Here is a 23,867-nt window from a genome sequence, read left to right as displayed (position 1 = left end):
ATTTGATGAACTTTTTTTTGTATTCAACATTTTTTTTTCCAAAATTGATGAACTTTTTTGCAAATTCGGTGAACTTTTTTTCGAATTCAATGAACTTTTTCCTAAAAACCAGAGTATGTACTGTAGAAAACCTGTTGGTTTTTTCCTAAGAGAAATCATGACATAATGTAGCAATTCTGGGGAAGAGAAAAAAAAAGCGATCGAGCGTGCTGTGTGTACCAGCGATCGAGCGATCGAGTGGGCGGCTAGCGAGCGGGAGCCAGCGCGCGTTGCTGGGCCAAGCCCATGCAAGCACGCAGCGGGCGCTGGGTTCGCTAGCGGGCGCTGAAGGCGCTGGCGAAGAGCTCTCGTACCTGAGAGGGTTCGCTTGTCTCAAAAAAAAAAAAAAATCTGAGAGGGTTCGCGCGGAGTATCTAGGAAAGGGAATGCCAGCGGCGAGTGACGTAACGCAGCCGACTCTTCTTATCCATACTTGTCCCCGCCCCGTGTATAAACTTCATATCCTTTCTCTTCTTCCTCCCGAAGCCGCCCCCCTCCCTCCCATGGTTTGCCCCTCCTCGTACGCAAGGTATCAGATCGCTCAACTCATTGCTTCTCCGTATCTTGTCCCTTGGCGTGCTCTGGCGATTCGCAGTCGATGTTTCCCATAAGAGTTATTGTTTTTCTTTCTCTCTTTTCCTCGAATTTCCTTCCTGGTATTTTGGTTCTGCACCAACTATTTTCGCCATTTCTGTACTAGTAGGAGCTCCATTTAGCTCGCCAGCTTATGCTTGTAATGGTAGGGCGGCCTATTGCCCTTGAGGTTGGGATTGGATTGGCTATTGGGCACCTTGGCTGTGCTGTGCTAGTCTTCGGTATTAGGGTTTGGGAGCGATTTTGTCAGTGGATTTGAAGTGCATCATTATCCCTAGTGCTTGTATAAAACTAAATTTCATTGATATCCGTGGGAGAAACTGCGATGTTTTTCTTCTATATATATGCAATTCTGCTGCTGATTCAGTTTCGGCTTGCTTTAGAGTGGCTTGGGATACGTATCAGACCTTCTTGCCTTGCGGGGTGCCGTTTACTTGCTGTTATCCAATAAATAAAGTGTCTGTCTTAGCTGCACCGACGACCATCATGGCATTTTGTCTATGCTCACCATTTTCAGCAGTACATTTTCAGGTCTTGGTAGAAGGGTAGCTTCAAGTTTCCTTTAGACATACAGGCATGGAGGGGGCTCTGGTCCAGTCAGCAATTGTTCCTACTGTATATAACAGCTGCGCTCAGGTCCGTGGGCGTGCCAGGGCGACATCGTTCCGTAGTATGGAGACACAAACCATTACCCTTGGAGGTTTTCAAGGACTGAGGAGGGCAAACTTTCTTGATACGAAATCTGTGGTCAGGCATGATTTCGGCTCTATTGTGGCAAGTCAGCTTGCACGTCCAAGAGGGAAGGGGTCTAGAATGGTTGTCCGTGCCATGTTTGAGCGCTTCACAGAGAAAGCAATCAAGGTGATTATGCTTGCTCAAGAGGAAGCGAGACGTCTAGGCCACAATTTTGTTGGGACAGAGCAGATCCTGCTTGGCCTTATTGGGGAGGGTACAGGTATTGCAGCTAAGGTTCTTAAGTCAATGGGCATCAATCTTAAGGATGCTCGTGTAGAAGTTGAGAAGATCATTGGGCGAGGCAGTGGTTTTGTGGCCGTTGAGATTCCTTTCACACCCCGTGCAAAGCGTGTGTTGGAGCTGTCGCTTGAAGAAGCTCGTCAACTTGGTATTGACATTTTAAGACCCATCAACTTCAGCTCATATTATTTCTCATGCTTTATGCAGACAATTTAAGGTCATGCTGCTCCCTCTGTCCTAATTTACATGGCGCCCATGTATGTCAGTGTTAATTTTTGACCATCAGTCTGACCAATGAATGTAGATTATGTGCCACAAAAATTATACAGTTTGTACTCGAAAAAGTTGCTCATGGTATAATTTAAGGTCATGATGGAAGGGCGTACGTGTATTTAATGGGCTTTTGGGCCTACGGAAGTAATGGGCTGAATGCATATGCCCATATATTGACAATCTGTCCCTTATGTATCTGTTCTCAGTGTAGATTTGATAGTTAACCTACCCATGGTACTTCAATGGTCAGGTCATAATTACATAGGATCTGAACACTTGCTGCTGGGCTTGCTTCGTGAAGGTGAAGGTGTGGCTGCCCGAGTGCTAGAAAGTCTAGGCGCTGATCCAAACAACATCCGCACACAGGCAATCCTCTTTCTTCGCCTTTCAGTTCACATGTTTCCGTACACAGACAATATTCTTACCTTTGCCTTCCAGTTCACATTTTTCAAGTTGCACTATATAAGACATAATAAATGACTTGCTATGCAGGTCATAAGAATGGTTGGTGAAAGCACAGAAGCTGTTGGTGCTGGTGTTGGTGGTGGAAGCAGTGGTCAAAAAATGCCCACACTTGAAGAATATGGTACTAATTTGACGAAGCTAGCTGAAGAGGTAATTTCATTTCCCATTGCTGCGCTTCTTTGCTGCATTACATTGGATGTGAATCTGTTATGTTTTGCAGGGTAAACTAGATCCAGTTGTTGGTAGGCAGGACCAAATTGAGCGTGTCACCCAAATATTAGGCAGGCGAACAAAGAACAACCCTTGCCTAATTGGAGAGCCAGGTGTTGGCAAGACTGCTATTGCAGAGGGACTTGCACAGCGTATTACCAACGGGGATGTTCCAGAAACAATTGAAGGAAAAAAGGTTAGTGTAAAACTCTTAGTTGCGTATTTTTCTGATAGAGGCTAAGGTGTCCCGATGTTTTGATGAGATAGTGGCTATCGTTTTTTGTGGGAGTCGACCTTGACGATCCGACTACGAACGTGCGAGACGTCGCGTCTTAGCAATCGCTAAATCAACTTCCGAGGGTTATTGACCACGCCGGAGCACGATCAACCTGACCACGAGAGTCTGTTTCTTGCGAACAAACGAAGAACAAGCAAGAAACTGAGATTGCAACCGGGATATTGCGAATATAAGATGAAAGCTTTATTGATCAAGGTGGGGTTCTGTGACGTCTTGGTCTGGTCGTTGGACACAAACGAAGTACGCGAAGTTGCAGCTATGGCGAATTTTTAATCTAAACAAAACCCCAAAGTCTAAACGATGCCCTAAGGGCTGTATATATGGAGGAAGAGGGGGGAATTTCGTGGCCCTTGAGGGTGGGGTCCGAAACCAACCCTAACTCTTGTTTCCCCACACATACGGACTCTAAACATAGCCTATACTTAAGTATTTCGAAATTACATGGGCCTGACCCATTAATAAGGTGACGCAGCACCTAGAATAGCCTATGGACGAATATTATGAAGTGGCATCTTGTATATTTCGTCCAAGGCTTCATGCACTCCTTATGGCGGCTTTAAAGTCCTGAAATCATCACTTGTAACTCTGTTCTTGATCCCCTTGCGCATGCCATCAACTCCATGCGTGTTCTTGCTCCAATGTTCATCCTTCTCCAAGCTAGGCCCTTCATTTGTAAGCAAAACAAATGTATCCAATTTAGGCAGCATCATAATCTCATGAACATTAGAATCATTACCAAGAAACGAAAGTACCTGGTAATTTAATTGGCGTGCGCGAGCTCTAGTAATTGGTCCAGTATATGTAACAGTAGGGGCTGTGGGTGTAACAATGGTATTGATGTCCTCATCATCCTTCCCTTCTTGAAAAATGAAGTCGTCCTCGACGGAAGCGCATCTTCCTCACCCAAATAAGGCTTCAAATCTGCAATGTTAAAAATGGGACTAACCCCAAAATCTACAGGTAGCTCAAGTTTATATGCATTATCATTTATTTTCTCTAACACCTTAAAAGGACCATCAGCACGTGGCATTAGCTTTGATTTGCGTAGATTAGGAAATCTATCTTTACGCAAATGTAACCAAACAAGATCTCCAGGCGCAAACACAACATGTATTTTACCCTTATCTCCAGCAAGTTTATATTTAGCATTCATACGCTCAATGTTTTCCTTAGTTAACTCATGCATTTTTAAAATCAATTTAGAACGTTCTTTAGCATCAAAATTAACCTTCTCTGAAGATGGAAGAGGCAACAAATCAATAGGCGCATGAGGTAGGAAACCATACACAATTTCAAAAGGGCGCATCTTAGTAGTAGAATGCAATGAACGATTATAAGCAAATTCAATATGACGCAAACATTCTTTCCACATTTTCTTGTTATTCTTCAAAACAGCCCTAAGCATAGTAGACAAAGTTCTATTGACTACTTCAGTTTGTCCATCAGTTTGGGGGTGACAAGTAGTACTAAAAAGCAGCTTAGTCCCCAACTTAGCCCATAAACATCACCAAAAGTGGCTAAGAAATTTAGTATCACGATCTGAAACAATAGTATTTGGCACACCATGTAAGCGAATAATTTCACGAAAGAACAAATCAGCAACATTAACAGCATCATCGCTTTTATGACATGGTATAAAGTGTGCCATTTTCGAGAACCTATCTACGACAACAAATATGCTATCCCTCCCCTTCTTTGTTCGAGGTAAACCTAAAACAAAGTCCATAGATATATCCTCCCAAGGAACACTAGGTACAGGCAAAGGCACATATAAACCATGAGGATTGAGTCGTGACTTAGCTCTTTCACATGTAGTGCAGCGAGCAACAAAACGCTCAACATCCCGTCTCATCTTTGGCCAAAAGAAATGTGTAGCAAGTATATCCTCCGTCTTCTTGACGCCAAAGTGTCCCATTAACCCTCCTCCATGCGCCTCCTGCAACAACAAAAGACGAACAACAACAAAAGACGAACGGAGCTAGCTGGAATGCATAGCTTGTTAGCACGAAACACAAATCCATCGTTAAGAACGAAATTGTTCCAAGTTCTCCCTTCCTTACAATTCTGCAATACATCTTTAAATTCAGCATCATGAACACATTGATCTTTGATGGTCTCTAAACCAAATATTTTAAAGTCAAGTTGTGAAAGCATAGTATAACGACGAGACAAGGCATCAGCAATAACATTTTCTTTACCCTTCTTGTGTTGAAAGTCTCAATGAATTCAACCCATTTAGCATGTCTACGGTTCAGTTTTGCTTGACTTTTAATGTGTTTCAAAGATTCATGATCAGAATGTATAACAAATTCCTTGGGCCATAAATAATGTTGCCATGTTTTTAAGATCCGAACAAGAGCATATAATTCTTTATCATAAGTAGAATAGTTCAGACTAGGCCCACTCAATTTTTCAGAAAAGTATGCAACAGGTTTTCCATCTTGTAATAACACACCTCCTAATCTAATTCCACTAGCATCACATTCAAGCTCAAAAGTCTTATTGAAATTAGGAAGTTGGAGTAAAGAAGCATGTGTCAACTTATCTTTCAATACCGTGAAGGCTTCTTCTTGTGCGGTACCCCAAACAAAAGGCACATCCTTCTTTGTAAGCTCGTTGAGAGGTGCAGCAATGGTGCTGAAATCTCTCACAAAACGCCTATAGAAACCAGCGAGGCCAAGGAAACTCCTGACTTGTGTGACCGTTTTGGGCTGCGGCCAACTCTCAATAGCTTCAATCTTGGCTTTATCAACTTCAATTCCCTGTGGAGTAACAACATAGCCAAGAAAAGATACTCGGTCGGTGCAAAAGGTGCACTTTCCAAGGTTTCCAAACAAACGTGCATCACGTAGAGCAATAAAAACAGCACGTAAATGTTCCAAATGTTCCTCCAAAGATTTGCTATAAATCAATATGTCATCAAAGTAAACTACCACAAATCGTCCAATGAAAGCACGTAAAACTTCGTTCATTAACCTCATGAAAGTACTAGGTGCATTAGTTAACCCAAAAGGCATGACTAACCACTCATATAATCCAAACTTAGTTTTAAATGTTATTTTCCATTCATCTCCCAATTTCATACGAATTTGATGGTATCCACTACGCAAATCAACTTTGGAGAATATTGTAGAGCCACTCAATTCATCAAGCATATCATCTAACCTAGGAATAGGATGACAATAACGAATAGTAATATTATTAATGCCTCTACAATCAACGCACATACGCGACGTACCATCCTTTTTCGGCACTAAAATGATAGGAACATCACAAGGACTAAGGGATTCGTGTATATAACCTTTGTCGAGCAGTTCTTGTACTTGACGCATAATCTCCTTCGTCTCCTCTGGATTGGTACGGTATGGTGCACGGTTGGGTAGCGAAGCACCGGGAATTAAGTCAATTTGATGCTCAATCCCTCGAATAGGTGGTAATCCCGGTGGCACGTCTTGTGGAAAGGCGTCAGCGAACTCCTGCAAAATGTTAGTGACAGCAGGGGGCAAAGAGGAAGGCACGTCCTCGAATGAAAATAATGCCTCTTTGCACACAAAAGCATAACAAACAGATTTGCTAAAATCTAGCTCATCAATATCAGATTTGGTGGCAAGTAAACATGCACTTTTCAATTTAATTTCAGAAACAACAGTAGATGGTTTATTATTAGGCTTCATTTGGTGCTCAAATTCTTTTGCCACAATCTGATTTTCACTCTCCTGTTTTGCTTTATTAGCTCTATTAATATCATCTTTCAAAATGGAATCAGGAGTCATAGGAAGCAAAGTAATATTTTTATCGTTATGAACAAGAGTATACCGATTGTTTCTATCATGGTGTACAGAATTTTTATCAAATTGCCATGGTCTACAAAGTAATAAGGAACATGCTTGCATAGGTACCACATCACAATCAACATAATCAGCATATGTAGAGATACTAAAATGCACACGAACAATACGTGTTACCTTAATCTTGCCGCTGTTGTTGAACCATTGGATGTAGTAAGGATGTGGATGTGGTCTTGTGGTGAGAGATAGCTTCTCCACCATCTCCATGCTAGCCAAGTTATTGCAGCTCCCTCCATCTATGGTGACGCGAACAGAACATTCCTTCACAACTCTCTTTGTATGGAACAAATTATGCCTCTGATTTGCTCAGCTTGTGTAACCTGCACACTCAAAACACGTTGAGCAACTAAACATTCATACCTGTCAGCATCTTCAGGAGCCATGTATTGCGTCTCATGATCAGAATCGTCTCCACCGTGTTCATCACGTGTAATAAGAGCCAAAGTCTCCTCATCATAGTCACTAGCGGACTCATACCCACCATCCTCAGTAACAATCATCACAATGCTCAGACCACCATACACATGCAAAACTAGAGAAAGCACAAACAGCAGCAGGAACACGTCTCTCCTCGGGATATTGTAAACATGTAAATCGTTGTTCAGTTTCTAACTCCCAAGTAAGATAGATATCAGGAACATATCTACCCTCAAATGGTGGAATATTCAATTTTAGTTTAGGGAGATGGTCATGATCTCGTACCTGAGGGTGAGCCCTACCATTGCCGTTATTTGCATGTGGACGACCTGGTGGTTGCTGTGCTGTTGGTGGCACGTAGTTCTGATTTTGATCAACCTCATCCTCATAATCTCCCACATAAGCATCCTCCTCCACATCAGCAGTAGGAGCCACAGAAGTATCAACAGCAGCACCAGCAGTTTGGCCCGACTGAAGAGGGACACGGCTCGCTCGGCGGAGGGCTGTTCCCCGACGTGGAGGTAGTCGGTGTTGTTGCTGTTGTTGCAGAGGTGCGGCAGGAGCAGCCGGTGGTGGTGGTGGAAAACGCGAAAGCAATTCAGCAAACTTGTTATCGAGCTTTGTTTCAAACGTCTTCTCCATGCCATCTATCTTCTCCATGGCCTCTTCAAATCTGTTTATCACATCTTGCACCTGTCCACTCATCATTTGCTGAAACGTATCATGAAGCTCCTTGCTCGTCAAGTTCTCCCAGTCAGTCTCGTCGGCTTGTGATCCTGGCATGGTTAGCAGCAATAGAAACACACAAGAATATGATCCTACAGACTACTAACAAGTGGTGGTGGTGGCGGGTGTCACAAATCCGTCAAGCAAATCTCAAATTCTTACCAGTTCTTACCCAGCAGCAGGCGGTGATCGGCAACCGTTGTAGTCAAAACTCTCAAAAGCTTGGATAGAGCGATTGCCAGGGAAAGTCAAACGCACGATGTAGATGTATGTGGAGCTGGGAAGGCTTATAGTATGGTAGCAAAAAGGGTCAGCAATAATCAATTCAGAGATACAAAGTTGAATAAACGCTCAACGACGGTACTGTGCTGGTCCTAGGCTAGACCGTGCTAGAGACGCGAGCCTAGAACACTAACAAAATCACGGCGCTGCACGTAAATAAGGGAAAAGCACACTCTGGAACTCTTTTTTTTTGCTCTTTTTTTTGCGCTCCTTTTTTTTTGCGAAAAATCACTATAATGGCGAGTGTCTCAAAACTCTTCCCTCGTCAAACTGATAGGATGGGCACGAAATTTTTTTTTCGCTTTTTTTTTCGGAAATCAGGGCAGCGACGACGAAAAAGTGCGACAAAAAATCACTATGATGGCACGTGGCTCAAAAGACTCAGAAAAGCCTAAAAATAGGATAGGGAAAAAAAATTTGCCCGTGAAAATTTTGGCCTAAAAACTGCCCGGGGGTCTCCAGACTTTTTTTTTTCGAGACTACGCAGGCAAGGAAATACGAATCGGAATTTAGATTGATCTCAAGAACAAACCTAATATGAAAAGAACTCGGATTGGTGGTGGATATATGGTTGTGGTATATAGCAGCGGTGGTGGTATATGGTAGCGGTGGTGGTATATGGATAGAGATTGGTGGTGGTATATGGATACGGATTGGTGGTGGTATATGGATATGGATTCAGAGCGGTGGCGGATAAGCAAAAGTGGTAGATGGGCGATGATGATGGTGCGGCGGCGGCGTGACAACTTATGACCAGAACTCGAAACTCTAAAAGATTAGACTCTAAGACCAGCAACTTGACACGACGATGCAACCGTAAATTCAACAAAGCAAAAACCCTAAAAAGATTATGCAAAGGCTCAAATTGGTTCGGATATGATGAACTAACCCTAATTTTTTTGTGTGGCTTTTTCGTGGACTGTAGGTATGAAGAACAGACTCGATCTAATCTACGAAAAACTGTAAAATCTCACCGAGCAATTTGGAAATCTGATACCACTTGATAGAGGCTAAGGTGTCCCGATGTTTCGATGAGATGGTGGCTATCGTTTTCTGTGGGAGTCGACCTTGACGATCCGACTACTAACGTGCGAGACGTCGCGCCTTAGCAATCGCTAAACCAACTTCCGAGGGTTATTGACCACGCCGGAGCACGATCAACCTGACCACGAGGGTCTGTTTCCTGCGAACAAACGAAGAACAAGCAAGAAACTGAGATTGCAATCGGGATATTGCGAATATAAGATGAAAGCTTTATTGATCAAGGTGGGGTTCTGTGACGTCTTGGTCTGGTCGTTGGACACAAACGAAGTACGCGAAGTTGCAGCTATGACGAACTTTTAATCTAAACAAAACCCAAAGTCTAAACGACGCCCTAAGGGCTGTATATATGGAGGAAGAGAGGGGGAATTTCGTGGCTCTTGAGGGTGGGGTTCGAAACCAACCCTAACTCTTGTTTCCCCACACATACGGACTCTAAAAATAGCCTATACTTAAGTATTTCGAAATTACATGGGCCTGGCCCATTAATAAGGTGACGCAGCACCTAGAATAGCCTATGGACGAATATTATGAAGTGGCATCTTGTATATTTCGTCCAAGGCTTCATGCACTCCTTATGGCGGCTTCAAAGTCCTGAAATCATCACTTGTAACTCCGTTCTTGATCCCCTTGCGCATGCCATCAACTCCATGCGTGTTCTTGCTCCAATGTTCATCCTTCTCCAAGCTAGGCCCTTCATTTGTAAGCAAAACAAATGTATCCAATTTAGGCAGCATCATAATCTCATGAACATTAGAATCATTACCAAGAAACGAAAGTACCTGGTAATTTAATTGGCGTGCGCGAGCTCTAGTAATTGGTCCAGTATATGTAACAGTAGGGGCTGTGGGTGTAACAATGGTATTGATGTCCTCATCATTTTCTTCTGCTGTCTACATAAGCTGGCCCGTTGTTGGATTTAAGTTTTCTGCCCAAAAAGCATCATGCTCCTTACCTGACAGGTATTCTCGAGGCCAACATTGCTAGTGGATGATGCATTAAAAACATATGTTTCCATATAGTATATCTTTACTGCTCTTCCAAGATATTAATTATTTTGTGTTGTTTTGACTACCTAGGTTATTACACTTGACATGGGGCTGCTTGTTGCTGGCACCAAGTATCGTGGAGAGTTTGAAGAAAGGCTGAAGAAGCTTATGGAGGAAATTAAGCAAAGTGATGATATCATTCTCTTCATTGATGAAGTGCACACTTTGATTGGAGCTGGTGCAGCTGAGGGTGCAATCGATGCAGCCAACATCTTGAAACCTGCTCTTGCAAGAGGTGAATTGCAGGTAATGACAAGAAAAAGTTGTAAGCCGTTTCTGTTTATCTTGCTCCCTTCTTTTGGTTCTGTGCATTAGATGTCGTCAAAACCCGTGTCCAGTAGGTGACTTGATATATTTATGCAACTTGTATTTAAGTTGACAGTCAACCACGATAGATATAATTGCTTCATGTTGAGTCGCGAGAAGTACCTCTCTTGTGTGCGTAACGGCGCACCAGACCAGACAGCGTCTGGCTCTTCCTTATCAGCCTCCCCCCATATGGGCTTGGGCCGTATGGACCAGAGTGGAGCTGGGCCAGGCCAAGGCTCATACTGGCTCAACGCTCCCCCTCAAGATGGGTGGTAGACATCTATCATCCCCATCTTGTCACATGCCAAGTTACGGTCCTTTGTTCCCGGTCCCTTCAAGCAATCTGCAAACTGCTGCCCAGAGCTGACATGAGTAAGGCTGATGATCCCAACATCAAGTTTCTCCTTAATGAAGAAGTGATCAATTTTCACATGTTTTGTCCTATCATGTTGAACAGCAATGCGTATAGCTGACTGATTGTCACACCGCACCCTCAATGGTCCCGTCCTCAGAAGTTTCAACTTGCCCAGTAGGTGCTTCACCCAAAGCATCTCACTCAACCCTTGAGATAAGGCTCTATACTCAGCTTCTGCTGTTGATCTAGACACAACAGTCTGTTTCCTCCCATAAACCCACAGTAGCCAGAAGTTGATCTTCTATCATCTTGACAACTAAGCCCAATCAGAGTCACTATAGCCATCCACCTCAAGATGTTCACTCTTCGCAAACCACAACCCTTTACCCGGTGTGCCCTTCAAGTATCTCAGCCCCTGGGATCTCTCCACTCCATGCGCTCAGTGACTACAAACATCGAAGTAGGCACAACCTTCACGTCTGCTTGTTCAAGAGAAAGCCGCACCTCTTCTTGAGTCATCGCTGCAATAGCCTCATCAATAGTAGGCACAGGAGAGTTTGGTATAGTAGGTATGCTTTCCTGCCAAACAACCTTTGAGGCCATCCAAAAGTTTCAGCACACGCCTGCGTGCCATCCACTTGTGCCCTGACTCGATTGTAGCCGCATCATAGAGTTCCAGAGGATCACAGTTATCCTGGTCTGCCCACAAAGCCTGCAACTCTGCCACATATGCCATCACTAACATGTCACCTTGGCGCATCCGACTAATCTTCCTCTCAGCCTGAGCAATGAGCATGACATTGCCCTTGCCAGAGTACTGGGTGGACAGAATCTTCCGTATCTCAACAGATGTGGATAGTCCCTCCACATAGCGTCCAATGGAGGGCACCACTGAGTTCAACAACCACCCAATAAGAAAAGAGTTGATGGTCTTCCACTTCTTTCCCTCCACATTAGTCTTGTCTCCTGGTTCTTCAACAGAGCCCAACAAATATTCATCAAGGTCTTTCTGCTCCACAACCAGCATTGCCTCGCGAAGACCAGTTGGTAGCACCCTTTGGCTTGATGTCAGTGGGCGACAACTCGATCTTCTGAGCCACTTCCTGTCAAGTAAGGATGGCCCTAGAGTTCGAGCCCGCGAGGAACCGAGAGATCTGCTCGAGAATCTCAGTAAGGCCTTTTGGTTCACCCATCGTCACTTGGGAGGATCAACAACAGCAACACTGATGTAGGGGAAAGCCCTAGGTGGCCCAATCTTACACAATTTGGACGTGGAAGAGAAGAACTTAAGGAACACAAGGATAAACACCAAGGCAAGATCCAAATCATACATCGACTCTCAAAGCAAACCACACAAGTTTCAAGATCCAATCCCAACAAAGGGAAGGTAACAAGGGTAGGTTCTTCTCAATCCACTAGGGAGATGGGGGCTTGAATCCAAGATGGATCTTCCCCACAAGGGCGGTGTTGATAATCCCTTGGGATTCTTCTCCAATTGGAGAGGTAGATGAGCAGGGCCATCTTTGTTTTGTCTAATATACTTTGCTAACTCTAATTCGAAATCTAGGCATGGAATATATAGTCTAGGGAGGTAGAGAGGGGTACATAGGCCGTGGCCCAACTCACTGCGCGCAGGCAGGCCAGTAGTACCGGTTTGGTGGCCGGTAGTTCTGGGGTCATGGTCGGTAGTTCTGTGTGGCCTGAAGTTTGCACGGCCGGAGTAGGGCCGGAAGTACTGGCACCTGGGCACTGGTGCCGTCCAGGCCTGTAGTTCTGGTGTCGGAGCCGGTAGTTCCGGGCTGGTGCCGGTGAAGTGCCGGCCCAAAACAGTAGCTTGGCACCGCAGGGGTCGTCGAGGCCAGTAGTAGGCCTGGAAGTACCATGGGGCCGGTAGTACCAGGGTGGTGCCCGGTAGTACTGGGTTCTTAAGGATCCTTCTCCTTCTCTTCTCGGTGCTCCTCTTCCGCAATGGCTTTGGTTGCTTCCTTGGTACCTGAGTATGCATAGGGTCTCCGCTTGAGGTAGTAGGCATGTCTCATACGAAATGAAGGGTAGTTTCAAGAGGAGTTAACCTTGTTTTCAATAGCAAGTGCGCATGCTCTAGTCATCGGTTCACTTCGCGCTTGCGGTGTTGGTGTAGAGCCATGGGGTGCTCCGCACCAAACACTCAGTAGCAGCAGCAGAGCAGCCCAGTCGCAGCCTTCTCTGCAAACAGCAGCAGGAACAAGCAGCCTCCACGGCCTTCTTCTCCTCTGCAAACAGCCTCCAACAGCACGAAGCAGCATAGCACTCCAGCTGCACGGTCCCCTCCCCCTGGCTAGCAGCTGCACACAGCAACAACAGCAGCAGCTCCAGCAGCGCGACACCAGCCACCCCCGCATGCTCACCCATGCAGCTCAGCACGCCGCCTCCTTGCCTCCCTCGCTCGCACACAGCCGCGGGCGCACTCCAACTGCGAGAGGCGAGCCGCCGCACAGCCTTGAGAGGGAGAAAGGAGGGAATAATGGGGAGAAGGAGTCCTCGCCGAGATGAGCCCCGCCGTTGCCGCACTCCCATCGGGCCCCGCTGCCTAGGTCTGATACCATGTTGAGTCGCGAGAAGTGCCTCACTCGTGTCTGTAGCCGCGCACCATAGCAGACAGCATCTGGCTCCTCCTTATCTAGGTCAGCCTTCCCCCTACATGGCTTAGTCCTTCTGGACCAGAGTGGATTGGGCCACAAGGCCCATACCAGTTCAACACTTCACATATCTGTGTTTTCCATATGGTTGATGACTTGATATTTTCTTTCGTCAGTGTATTGGTGCCACAACGCTGGACGAGTACAGAAAGCATATTGAGAAAGATCCGGCACTGGAGAGAAGATTTCAGCCAGTCAAGGTTCCAGAACCGACTGTTGATGAAACCATACAAATTTTGAGAGGTCTTCGTGAGAGATATGAGCTTCACCATAAGCTGCAATATACAGATGATGCTCTTGTTGCTGCTGCGAAATTGTCATACCAGTATATCAGGTTTGCACTAGTATAAGATCTGGTTTGTCCTATGAGTTCTTAAAATGTTTGCAGAGTTGAAGTTTGTCCAGTCTTGCGGTAGCTTGATTTGAAGTTGCACATGTTCTGTTTAACGTCAATGGTTCCTGAACATTTAGAAAAATTTAATTCTACACCAATTTTTTGGCCAATTACAAGATGTCTTAGTAATTTTTTCAGTGTTAATTTCTACAAATTTTAAAGCCAGGCTTGTTCTGTTAGTTTATCCATAACTTAAGATGGTGAAAATTAAGAAGTTCAGAGAATGGAAGTCAGTAGAACAATGTTGTGTATCATAATTGTGGAGAAAGGTGTATTGCAGTCAGCACCTAACCAAACATCAACCAACTCATTTAATTTGTTAATTATTGTGTTATTTCTTAGTTGTTCCGATATCCATGAGCAGTTGCTAGATAGAATTGAAAATATTAATCTTAATAATAAGCGACAAACTAACTTAGGCACTGCAGATGTTCATTTATGTGTGCTGGCTTCTCCATGTCATCTAGTTAATTCCCGATGCAGAAAAGAAATAATGTTAGTGCGAGGTGGATATTGAGGCCGATATTAGGTTCAGCCTAGTGATTACGATGAGATTTGTAGTTTCGTTGTTACAAACCTAGATATATGTTGTCTTTGGGTAGAACTAGAGCTCTACACAGTAGCTACAAACATTCTAATTTTTGATAAGTGTGTAAGTTTTATTATTGTCATACAGTGATCGTTTCCTGCCTGACAAAGCTATCGACCTGATTGATGAAGCTGGATCACGCGTCAGATTGAGGCATGCTCAGGTATCAGTACACAGTTTATTGTTACCCAGTTTACATACGGTGATGCTTTTTTATCTAAGTATGAAAATGTGTCGCAGCTCCCTGATGAAGCCAAAGAATTGGACAAAGAACTCCGCCAGGTTACCAAGGATAAGAACGAGGCAGTACGTGGCCAAGATTTTGAGAAGGTACCTTTCTTGCAAATGTGCTCTGAGCTAATGTGCTGTCTTTTAAAGAATGCATGTATTAGTAGCAACTCGTGTTACTTTTTTTTAGAATTTTTTTTGAAGCTTTTATTGCCCCTGGCCACTGCATCCTTAGATGCATATAGCCAACCTTATTAGTACAATGTTTATCAGAAATAAAAAACTTGATCTCGCCAAAAGGAGGGCAAAATCAAAAACATGGAATAACTACACCTCATACGAATCAAAACTATCCTAAACATGAAGAGGCCTATCAGTGGCATGGTATCCAAACCGGGACATAAATGCCCTGGTATCTACTCAAGCTTCTTTGCACCAAGCTCCATCAGCACCTTGTGTTATGCCTTCTGTAATAACGCTGATAACCGCAGCCAACTGGTACATGAGAGTAGCACCTGCATGAAGGAATGCACTTTTTTCTTGTAGAAGACGACATCATTTCTGCATAGCCAGATGGGCCAAAACACTGCTACTGCCTCAACTAGAATAAGAGATCTTAAAGATTTATCAACCCCCAAAAATATGCGAAATACTATGGGGTGGGGTGATATTAAAGGCTAAAAAACAAAGCATGCCATGCGATACGTGCCAAACAACAATAGAAAAAGAGACGTTGAATGGTTTCTTGTTCATAACAGAAGCTACAACGAGTATCCCCTTGCCACATCTGTTTGACTATATTATCCTTAGTATAATTTCTTGGCAGAGAAACCAAAGTAATACTTTTATCTTCAACGGTAATTTAAGACGCCATAAACTTCTAGACCTAAACCTGGCCTGTATATCCATTAATGCCGAATACATCGAGTGCATGGAAAAAAGGCCAGGAGTATACCAGGAGGGCCCTTGGCACCAAAATTGCCATCCTTCCCAGCATTATCAATGTTGTGCTGATCATTGTCCTTCCTAGGATCCAAAGGTAAGCCATCAGGCTCACCATCATCTGCCTCCATTTCAACTGGACGATCCTCAATATCAAAATTTAAATAATACATGCACCCATCCGACTTAAGCTCACTATCAGGTGGGATCTTAGATGGGTTTATGCATGAAGCATGCATACATCGGAATCTTGTGCTTACGTGTGTAGATCATATCCACACACATTGTCTCACCAATTGACAACTCGAGTTACTATACCTCTATTTCAAGCATTTGATGCTTTTAGAATGAGACCACGAGGGGGAGGAGCCCCTATGACTTCTAAGAGCACTCTAACCACACTCTGCCTAATTTGATCCCCTATATGTTCGTGGACGCGTCTGCGGGCAGGAGCCTGTTAGATTTGTGTCGAATATTGTGTACAATGTAGGTTACAGTTGGACTCTTAAGTTGTATTGTGTTTACAGGGAATGGAGTCGTGCCCTAGTAGGACACTTGTATCCTAGGCCTCTCATATATAGTCAAGCCCCGGGGATGTAGCCATATCGGTGTCGTGCCTCGTGTGATTGCTTGGTCCTTGGATGATCGACTATGCGCCTTGGATTTATTCTAACAAGTGGTATCAGAGCAAGGTTGCGCGGAGTCTGCGGATTGTTGATCTAAGAGGAAGTATCGAGTTTGAGATGCAGCCGGCTATGGCGTGGTTCTCGACGAGAGTGGAAGAAGCAATTGGAAGCAGGTAGAAGTTCTTGGCGGCGATGTGACGTATCGCGCAAGCAGTGGTCAGATCAGATGGATCGATCCGACCGAAACCAGGAGCGGCAACAGCGTGCGAGGCGCGAAGGCCCAGCCCATGGTGTAGCGCGGGCTGCAGGTCCGATAGCGGCCGAGGCAGGAGCAGCAACGCAGGCTGATGGCAGACGGTCGGCCCAAGGCACGGGCTGGCGTGAGGCATGCGGTCGCATGCGAGTGGAGCAGCTGTGTGGTCACGATGGCACTGGCAGTTTGTGATTTGTGGTGTGCAGGCGTGCACGTGCGTTGTGCAAGGGTGCTATGCGCCTTCGTTGGTTGTTGCGTTGTGCTATGAGTAGGGAGCTGAAGGAATCAAGACCGAGAGATTTGTTTGGACAAAAAAAATCTGCATTATATATGGTATTGACGTAGCATGGACAACAACACAATAAATAAAGAGTACTTTGGGGGGTATGGGCAAAGGCTTGGTGCACCCATGGAGGAGACTACCAGGAAAGTGAAAATTTCATTTGGAAGTGTTGCTAATTGCACACGAGGTTTTACCATGACAATGGCAGATTGGTGATGTGCGTATAAGGCTTGTGGAGTCTCGAGCATATCGTGCAGCCGGACAAGTTCAGCTAGGTCGGGCTTGATAGTCTGACGGATCATCTTGGATGTCGGTCGGAACAGAAGATGGTAGTGGGATCAGCAACGATGACATAAGAGCGTGATGCCGATGGTGACCGACTTCTGGGGTGTGGAAACACGTGGCACGGGCTTGAGGGCTTGTATTGTTTCGACAAGACTATGGTGTGAGGTTGATTCAAGACGGTGCACATGAGAGTTTGAAGTCGACGGGGGCGTGAGGGTGGAGTGATCATCTACCATGGAGTCTTGTTGAAGGTGAAGCTGAATTGAGGGGCTACGGTGTAAGGATCTAGAGAATCGAAGCCTATTTCAGCCGGGAAAAAAGCGAGAGGCACGTAGTTCGGACTGGAGCCTAGTGGTCTGTTGGAAGCGTGGAACTCGTCATCGGTTGATGATGATTGGTGGTACTCTGCAGTGGGGGTTGAGTGGTGTGGGTTCGCGACCCTTGATACTCGACCAATACAGCAGAGGCTCGACGCGGTAATAGCGGCAAGGCTTGCTGTATGCATGGGACATGGAGACGGGCCAGGGCTCTGGTGGTCATACATGTGGTGAGACAATTGCGAATTTGACTCGGGATGACTACAACCAGCTGTGAAATTCCTTCAAGTTTCAGACAAGCGGTCAAGGAAGAGCGATGATGTTGAGTTCAGGTAACTCTTATGCGTGACACCCAATATGTGAGTTGTTCACTTTCAAGCAGGTCAGTGATCAGTGTGTTATGGTGTTGAACAGACACTCTGGAAGTTGGGAGCGCAAACTAGAGTAAAGTAGAACTTGATTTCGCTCGAGCGTTGACTATGGTCAAGAAAAGAAGGGACTACAAGTTGCAGGTGGAGTCATGGGGTCTTTGGAGTAGCAGCTGTACTCACGGGATAAGCTCAAGTCCAATGTACATGAAAGTTTGACGCATTGACGAATTCTTGGTGGTGAAGAATATTCGCCAAGGTGGAGTTTGTTAGAGTTGTGTCGAATATTGTGTACAATGTAGGTTACAGTTGGACTCTGAGTTGTATTGTGTTTACATGGTATGGAGTCATGTCCTAGTAGGACACCTGTATCCTAGGCCTCTCATATAGTGGGGGTAGACACATGATGTAACCTATGCCAACATAATAGCACAGACATGCAAAGGTAGCTAGCGGTGTGTGCCGGCGCCTGGGTGGCCAGTGTGCGGTATTGTGACGGTGTCACGGGGAGTAGCGCCCATAGTCAAGCCCCGGGGATGTAGCCATATCAGTGTCGTGTCTCATGTAATTGCTTGGTCCTCGGATGATCGACTATGCGCCTTGGATTTTTGTAACATAGCCGACAGACCCCCATTTGTCTGCCCGGGCAACCCCACCCTCACATCCAAAACCTCAAATCCATACAAAGGCATGCACATAGATCATTTGATCAATATAACATACAACCAATTCAGCAATCATAGAATTTAGCAATTCAACCCAAGCCAAAATAATCCACGACAAATAAAATCCAACAATTCATAAATAGGCGACACACGAATGAATCAATCACCTTTATTGCACTCGTTGATCTCCTTCTTTTGGTTGGTGAACCACTCCTTGGCATGGTCATCCATGAGGCTACAGTCGGCTAACATGATCCTCAACTCCTCCTTGATCCTTGCGAGCCTTATCTTCTCTCTCACGCTCAATGGTCTCATATGCCTTGGCCTTCTCAAGCTTCATTTCCTCCAATTTCTTCGTCTTCTCCATCTTCGTCCTCTGTCTCGATGATCATCCTACCCTGAACCCTCTCCTGGTCAAACACTATCCTCTCCCTTTGCACATCCAAGAACCTTGTACCTCTCTTCCTTCTCCTCCCTTTTCGGCTGATGGAGCCCGCAAAATTAGCATGAGCGTGAGGAGGCACGAGCAATGGTGCTCCTTGACAAGGTCCACACCATCCTTGATGGCGGACTCTCTAGAAGCAGGGCATTGTGGCTCAGCTTCACCAGGATTGCCGTCACTGATGGCAATAGAAGGATGGGCATAATGGGATAGAGAGTGATGGAGGTGGGGGCAAATGACCTGGATGTGGGGAGGAAGCGGCGGTGTAGCAGTGGGGTGGCGGCGGCGAAGACCAGGGGAAAGGGGCGAGAGGAGGAAGAGGAAAGGGGAGACGTGCATGCACTTTCTCTTTCTCTCAGTTGGACCGGTCGCAGGAGCAACATGCCAGGCACAAATTGCCGATGAATAGGCCCAACCATCCAGCCAACTTGAATCACCCCTGTCAAAAGGGCCCATGCAATGCCCACCACAACCTCGATTTACCAGGGAGCCCCGTTCCTAAGGAGCTTAGTATCTCTAGTGATTCAAGAAATGAAGCAAACAAGAAAAATGGGCAAACACAGCTTATATGGCCTTGGACTCCAATGCCACTTTGGTTCCTATTCACCACTTGAGCAAAGACATCGCAAAACTTGCTCACAGACTCTTGGATGGCGGTCCGTCTATGTTGGAGAGAGCTCTTATTGTGGTCGGTATGGATTGGATGCGGTTCCATGTAGTGCTTGTGTTCATGGTACCGTGCGTGATTTTTTTCCCCAATACTTCGAGCCATTTTTCTCAGTTCCACATATAGGATCCATGCTTGTGGCCAACCAAACTTTACACAACAAGATATCTTCGTGGGTTAAGTATGCATTTCCTCTTGTCTTGGTCTTTTTTTGTGTGCCCGATGATTGCCCAATATCAAAAGGAAGGCGAATTTTGATCGCCCATCTTTTGGCCGCTCTTGATCGCCCATCACAGACTCCTAAACCTGCCCCGCAAGAAACTACGATCCTAAAATTGGTCCAATAATGCAAATGTGCACAAATTACCTATGGGTTTGGTTGTGACATATCGTTGAATAGTCCATGGGCATGTGCCATGCCAACTCGTAAGTCGGGTCCTGTCGCGTGAAGTCATCCGGGATGCCCGCCCATTGCGGAGCCAGAATACCGTACGACGCGGGAGTGCCCGAGGGCATGGGCGTGGCAGACGGACGTGATGCGATGAACTCTAAGTCGAGGACATCCTCCGTTGCAGCCTGCTTCTCGGCCTTCTTGCAGGCCCACTGCCGGATAGGCTGGTCCTTGCGGGTGATGGTCTTTGCTTTATTTCCAATGGTCGGGACCTCCACAGACTCGGTCAACCCATCGTCCATGTCAGCGAGCGGACGGTGGAGCGGGCGTTGGGCGACTAGGACGGAGGAGGTCGGTGGCGCGGACGTGGAACAAGATCGGAGAGGACGACGGTGCAGATGCAGGAAAGGGAGGGCTGACGCAAGGGAGAGGGCGGTCAATTTGGGTGATTTGGGGTGGGTCCGCCCTGTCGGGTCTGACGTGGCGGACGCGTCTGGGCGGTTTGAGGTGTGCCGAACAGCCCAAACATATGGGCTGGGTATGGGGGCTCCGGCAGGGTTGCATTTTTCTATCCGGGAAGTGTTTGGGCTGTCCCCCGGGACAAATGGGGCGGAATAGGGGGTCTAGTTGGAGATGCGCTAATTAAGAGAAGGTTTGAGATACATGTTCTCATGAAATTAACCAATGTGGTTAAATCTCATCCACAGGGTTCGAAACTTGTGCCGGTGGGGAGACACCATTGTGCTGGCCAAGAGCCCATCCACGAGGCTTTTGAAAGTGTGCAGTCAAAATTTTCTCTATCAGTCTATTCTTAAACAACTAATAAAATCTATTGAGGTTGCTTAGGTGCAATTTGTATCGTTAGATTTCCTGCAAAATAGTTTCACAATATAATTTCTTAATGTTTATCGACATATTCATATACAAAAAGAGTCAAAGTTGCATGTTGGTGGTTGTGCAAAGTGAAGATCATTTATTTTGGAATGAGAGTAGTAATATTGTGCATGGAAACCCTCCCAGATTGGTCATATTTTTTTCCTCTGCTATTGCAGCACTGAAGTGTACCACTCCCTGGTATTACCTTTTGATCTTTCCCTACCAACTTATTGTTTGACAGGCTGGGGAACTAAGAGACAGAGAAATGGAACTGAAGGCACAGATTACGGCCATCATTGACAAGAGCAAGGAAATGGTTAAGGCAGAGAGCGAGTCTGGTGAAGTTGGTCCTTTGGTCACGGAGGCAGATATCCAGCATATTGTCTCCTCTTGGACTGGAATACCTGTCGAGAAGGTTTCCGCTGATGAATCTGACCGTCTCCTGAAGATGGAGGCAACACTGCATCAACGTATCATTGGCCAGGACGAGGCTGTGAAAGCTATTAGCCGTGCAATCCGTCGAGCCCGTGTTGGCCTCAAGAACCCAAACAGACCTATTGCTAGTTTTATATTCTCTGGACCAACCGGTGTTGGTAAATCAGAACTTGCTAAAGCTTTGGCATCGTACTACTTTGGCTCTGAGGAAGCCATGATCAGGCTTGATATGAGTGAGTTCATGGAGAGACATACTGTTTCGAAACTAATTGGGTCGCCACCCGGATATGTTGGCTATACTGAGGGTGGTCAATTAACTGAAGCAGTTCGTCGTCGCCCTTACACAGTAGTTCTCTTTGATGAGATCGAAAAGGCACATCCAGACGTCTTCAACATGATGCTTCAAATACTGGAAGATGGAAGATTGACTGACAGCAAGGGGCGGACTGTTGATTTCAAGAATACGCTGTTGATCATGACATCTAATGTTGGAAGCAGTGTCATTGAGAAGGGAGGCCGCAAGATCGGATTTGACCTTGACTATGATGAGAAGGACACCAGCTACAACAGGATTAAGAGCCTGGTGACTGAGGAGCTAAAGCAGTACTTCCGGCCTGAGTTCTTGAACAGATTGGATGAGATGATTGTTTTCCGCCAGCTGACAAAGCTGGAGGTGAAGGAAATTGCAGACATTATGCTGAAAGAAGTGTTTGACAGGCTGAAGGTAAAGGAAATCGACCTTCAAGTGACTGAAAGATTCAGAGATAGGGTGGTGGATGACGGCTACAACCCAAGCTACGGTGCCAGGCCACTGCGGCGCGCTATCATGAGGCTGTTGGAAGACAGCCTGGCAGAAAAGATGCTGGCTGGCGAGGTCAAAGAAGGTGATTCCGCTATCGTAGATGTTGATTCAGAAGGCAAAGTTATAGTTCTCAATGGTGGCAGCGGTGTCCTGGAGCCGCTGACACCTATTTTGAGCACCTAATCATACGGATCACATGATTACGGAATCCATTGTTTCAGCACAAGCTGTGGCGTGGAGCTAACACCAATTCTCTTTCATTAGGTGGTGTTGTCTCGTTTGATATTGCTTGCAAGCGAGGCACTAGAAGATTCCGTGTAGCTCACCGGCAGGCCTAGATTTTCTGTTTTTGCTTTTGAAAGGAATCTGGAGGCTTTATTTTTGGGATGCTGATATCTGCCACACATGTGGCACGAGGACCCCCGGACCAAACGCCCGCCCCGTTAGTATACATTATGCCATGTCACCGCATGCATGTATAAATGACGAAACTGATGGTGTCAGTGAAAATCTTTTGGAATGACAAAACTAATGATGTCAATGGGAATCTTTTGGGTTTTTATTTTTTTATCTTTTAAATGGAAAGTCCGATTGAAAAACCATTTTTAACATTAAATTCGTCGCGACGAGATCTTTGAAACTAGATTTCATATCGATATGCTTTGATGATTTTTTGGGGTTGAAAGTTGCCATGTTCATTGCACATAAATTTCATGGTGTTATGCCATCAAAGTTGTTATGATATGTTTCAATTAATTTTTTATTCTACATTTAAAATAAATTTTGACATGTTATAGAAAAGGGAATTAAGAAACTAAACTTGTGATGGTGAATTACTAAAATTTGTCATGATCCATGAAATAATTTTGACATGGTTCACAACTAAAAAGAAATCTGTTGTCAATTACTTTAAAAATGCAAGGTCGATGACTCAAATTTTCCATGTAACAGAAACTAAAATTGCTATGATGAATTACTGAAATTTACCACGATGCATGCACTACAATTTGTCGTGGTTCATACAAAAATAATTTTCATGGTCAAAATACTAGAATTGTTATGATGAAAATACTACTTGTGGTGCATTATTATGTGTTAATTATGCTTAATGCTTGTCTATTTAATTTTTCGTTTTTTGGTTGGTTGCTTCTTAATCTATTTGCTAGCCTCCACTTATACTAAGTAGAAATACTACTTGTGCATTCAAAATCTTTAAACTCAGTTTTGTCATATGAGTCCATCATACCTACCTATATGCGGTATTTTCGTGCCGTTCTAAGCTTTGTATGTGCATCTCTAATTTTTTAAATAAAACTTCCTTTTTGTGTGCTCGTATCGCTTATGAAGTGGTAGGAGTTGGGTAATATTTTTCATGCTAGATGTGTTATTCTCAGTATGAGTGTTTATTCACTTGTCATTGCACGAGAGTATGATGGTAATAGGGATGACTAGCCTAGAAATGAATTTTTTATTCTATGTTGTTAAACAATAAATTCCTTTAAAAGTGTTGGTATGAGAAACACTCGTGGATACGGCTAACCCATGGATTGTGAAAGAATGGTGGAAAAAGAAATAAATTTATATTTTCTGTTTAGGAACCATCTATGATATATCTAGTATGGAAAGTATTGGGAATTTCTCGGTCATTTTTCCTTGACGGGAAAAATATGCCTCTTAAAAAGTTTTATCTCCCAATTTAAGCTTTACGCTCTGGCACCTCTATAAATTCCTACTTTCCTCTGCAA

At 44.9% G+C, this 23,867-nt stretch overlaps 1 protein-coding gene across 3 annotated transcripts; it reads left to right on the top strand.

Moving 5' to 3' along the window:
• The first annotated feature begins 434 nt into the window (after positions 1-434).
• On the top strand, positions 435-22,682 carry LOC119316791 (chaperone protein ClpC1, chloroplastic-like). 3 transcript variants are annotated; one of them, XM_037591171.1, is made up of 10 exons: positions 435-568; positions 1,165-1,756; positions 2,132-2,247; positions 2,374-2,496; positions 2,567-2,752; positions 10,248-10,463; positions 13,676-13,893; positions 14,630-14,705; positions 14,783-14,872; positions 21,127-22,682. In XM_037591171.1, the coding sequence occupies exons 2-10, from the start codon at positions 1,210-1,212 to the stop codon at positions 22,303-22,305; spliced, it is 2,751 nt and encodes a 916-aa protein (XP_037447068.1). In that variant the 5' UTR covers positions 435-568; positions 1,165-1,209; the 3' UTR covers positions 22,306-22,682. The 3 variants fall into 3 exon arrangements, with proteins under 3 accessions (XP_037447068.1, XP_037447069.1, XP_037447070.1); XM_037591172.1 differs by having other exon boundaries at positions 457-568; positions 1,154-1,756; XM_037591173.1 differs by lacking the exon at positions 435-568 and adding an exon at positions 1,037-1,056.
• The last annotated feature ends 1,185 nt before the right edge of the window (positions 22,683-23,867 follow it).

This window comes from Triticum dicoccoides, chromosome 6A, assembly GCF_002162155.2.
Source record: "Triticum dicoccoides isolate Atlit2015 ecotype Zavitan chromosome 6A, WEW_v2.0, whole genome shotgun sequence".
Lineage (NCBI taxonomy): Eukaryota > Viridiplantae > Streptophyta > Magnoliopsida > Poales > Poaceae > Triticum > Triticum dicoccoides.
The sequence above is the reverse complement of the archived record's forward strand: the minus strand, read 5'-3'. Positions and strand labels throughout refer to the sequence as shown.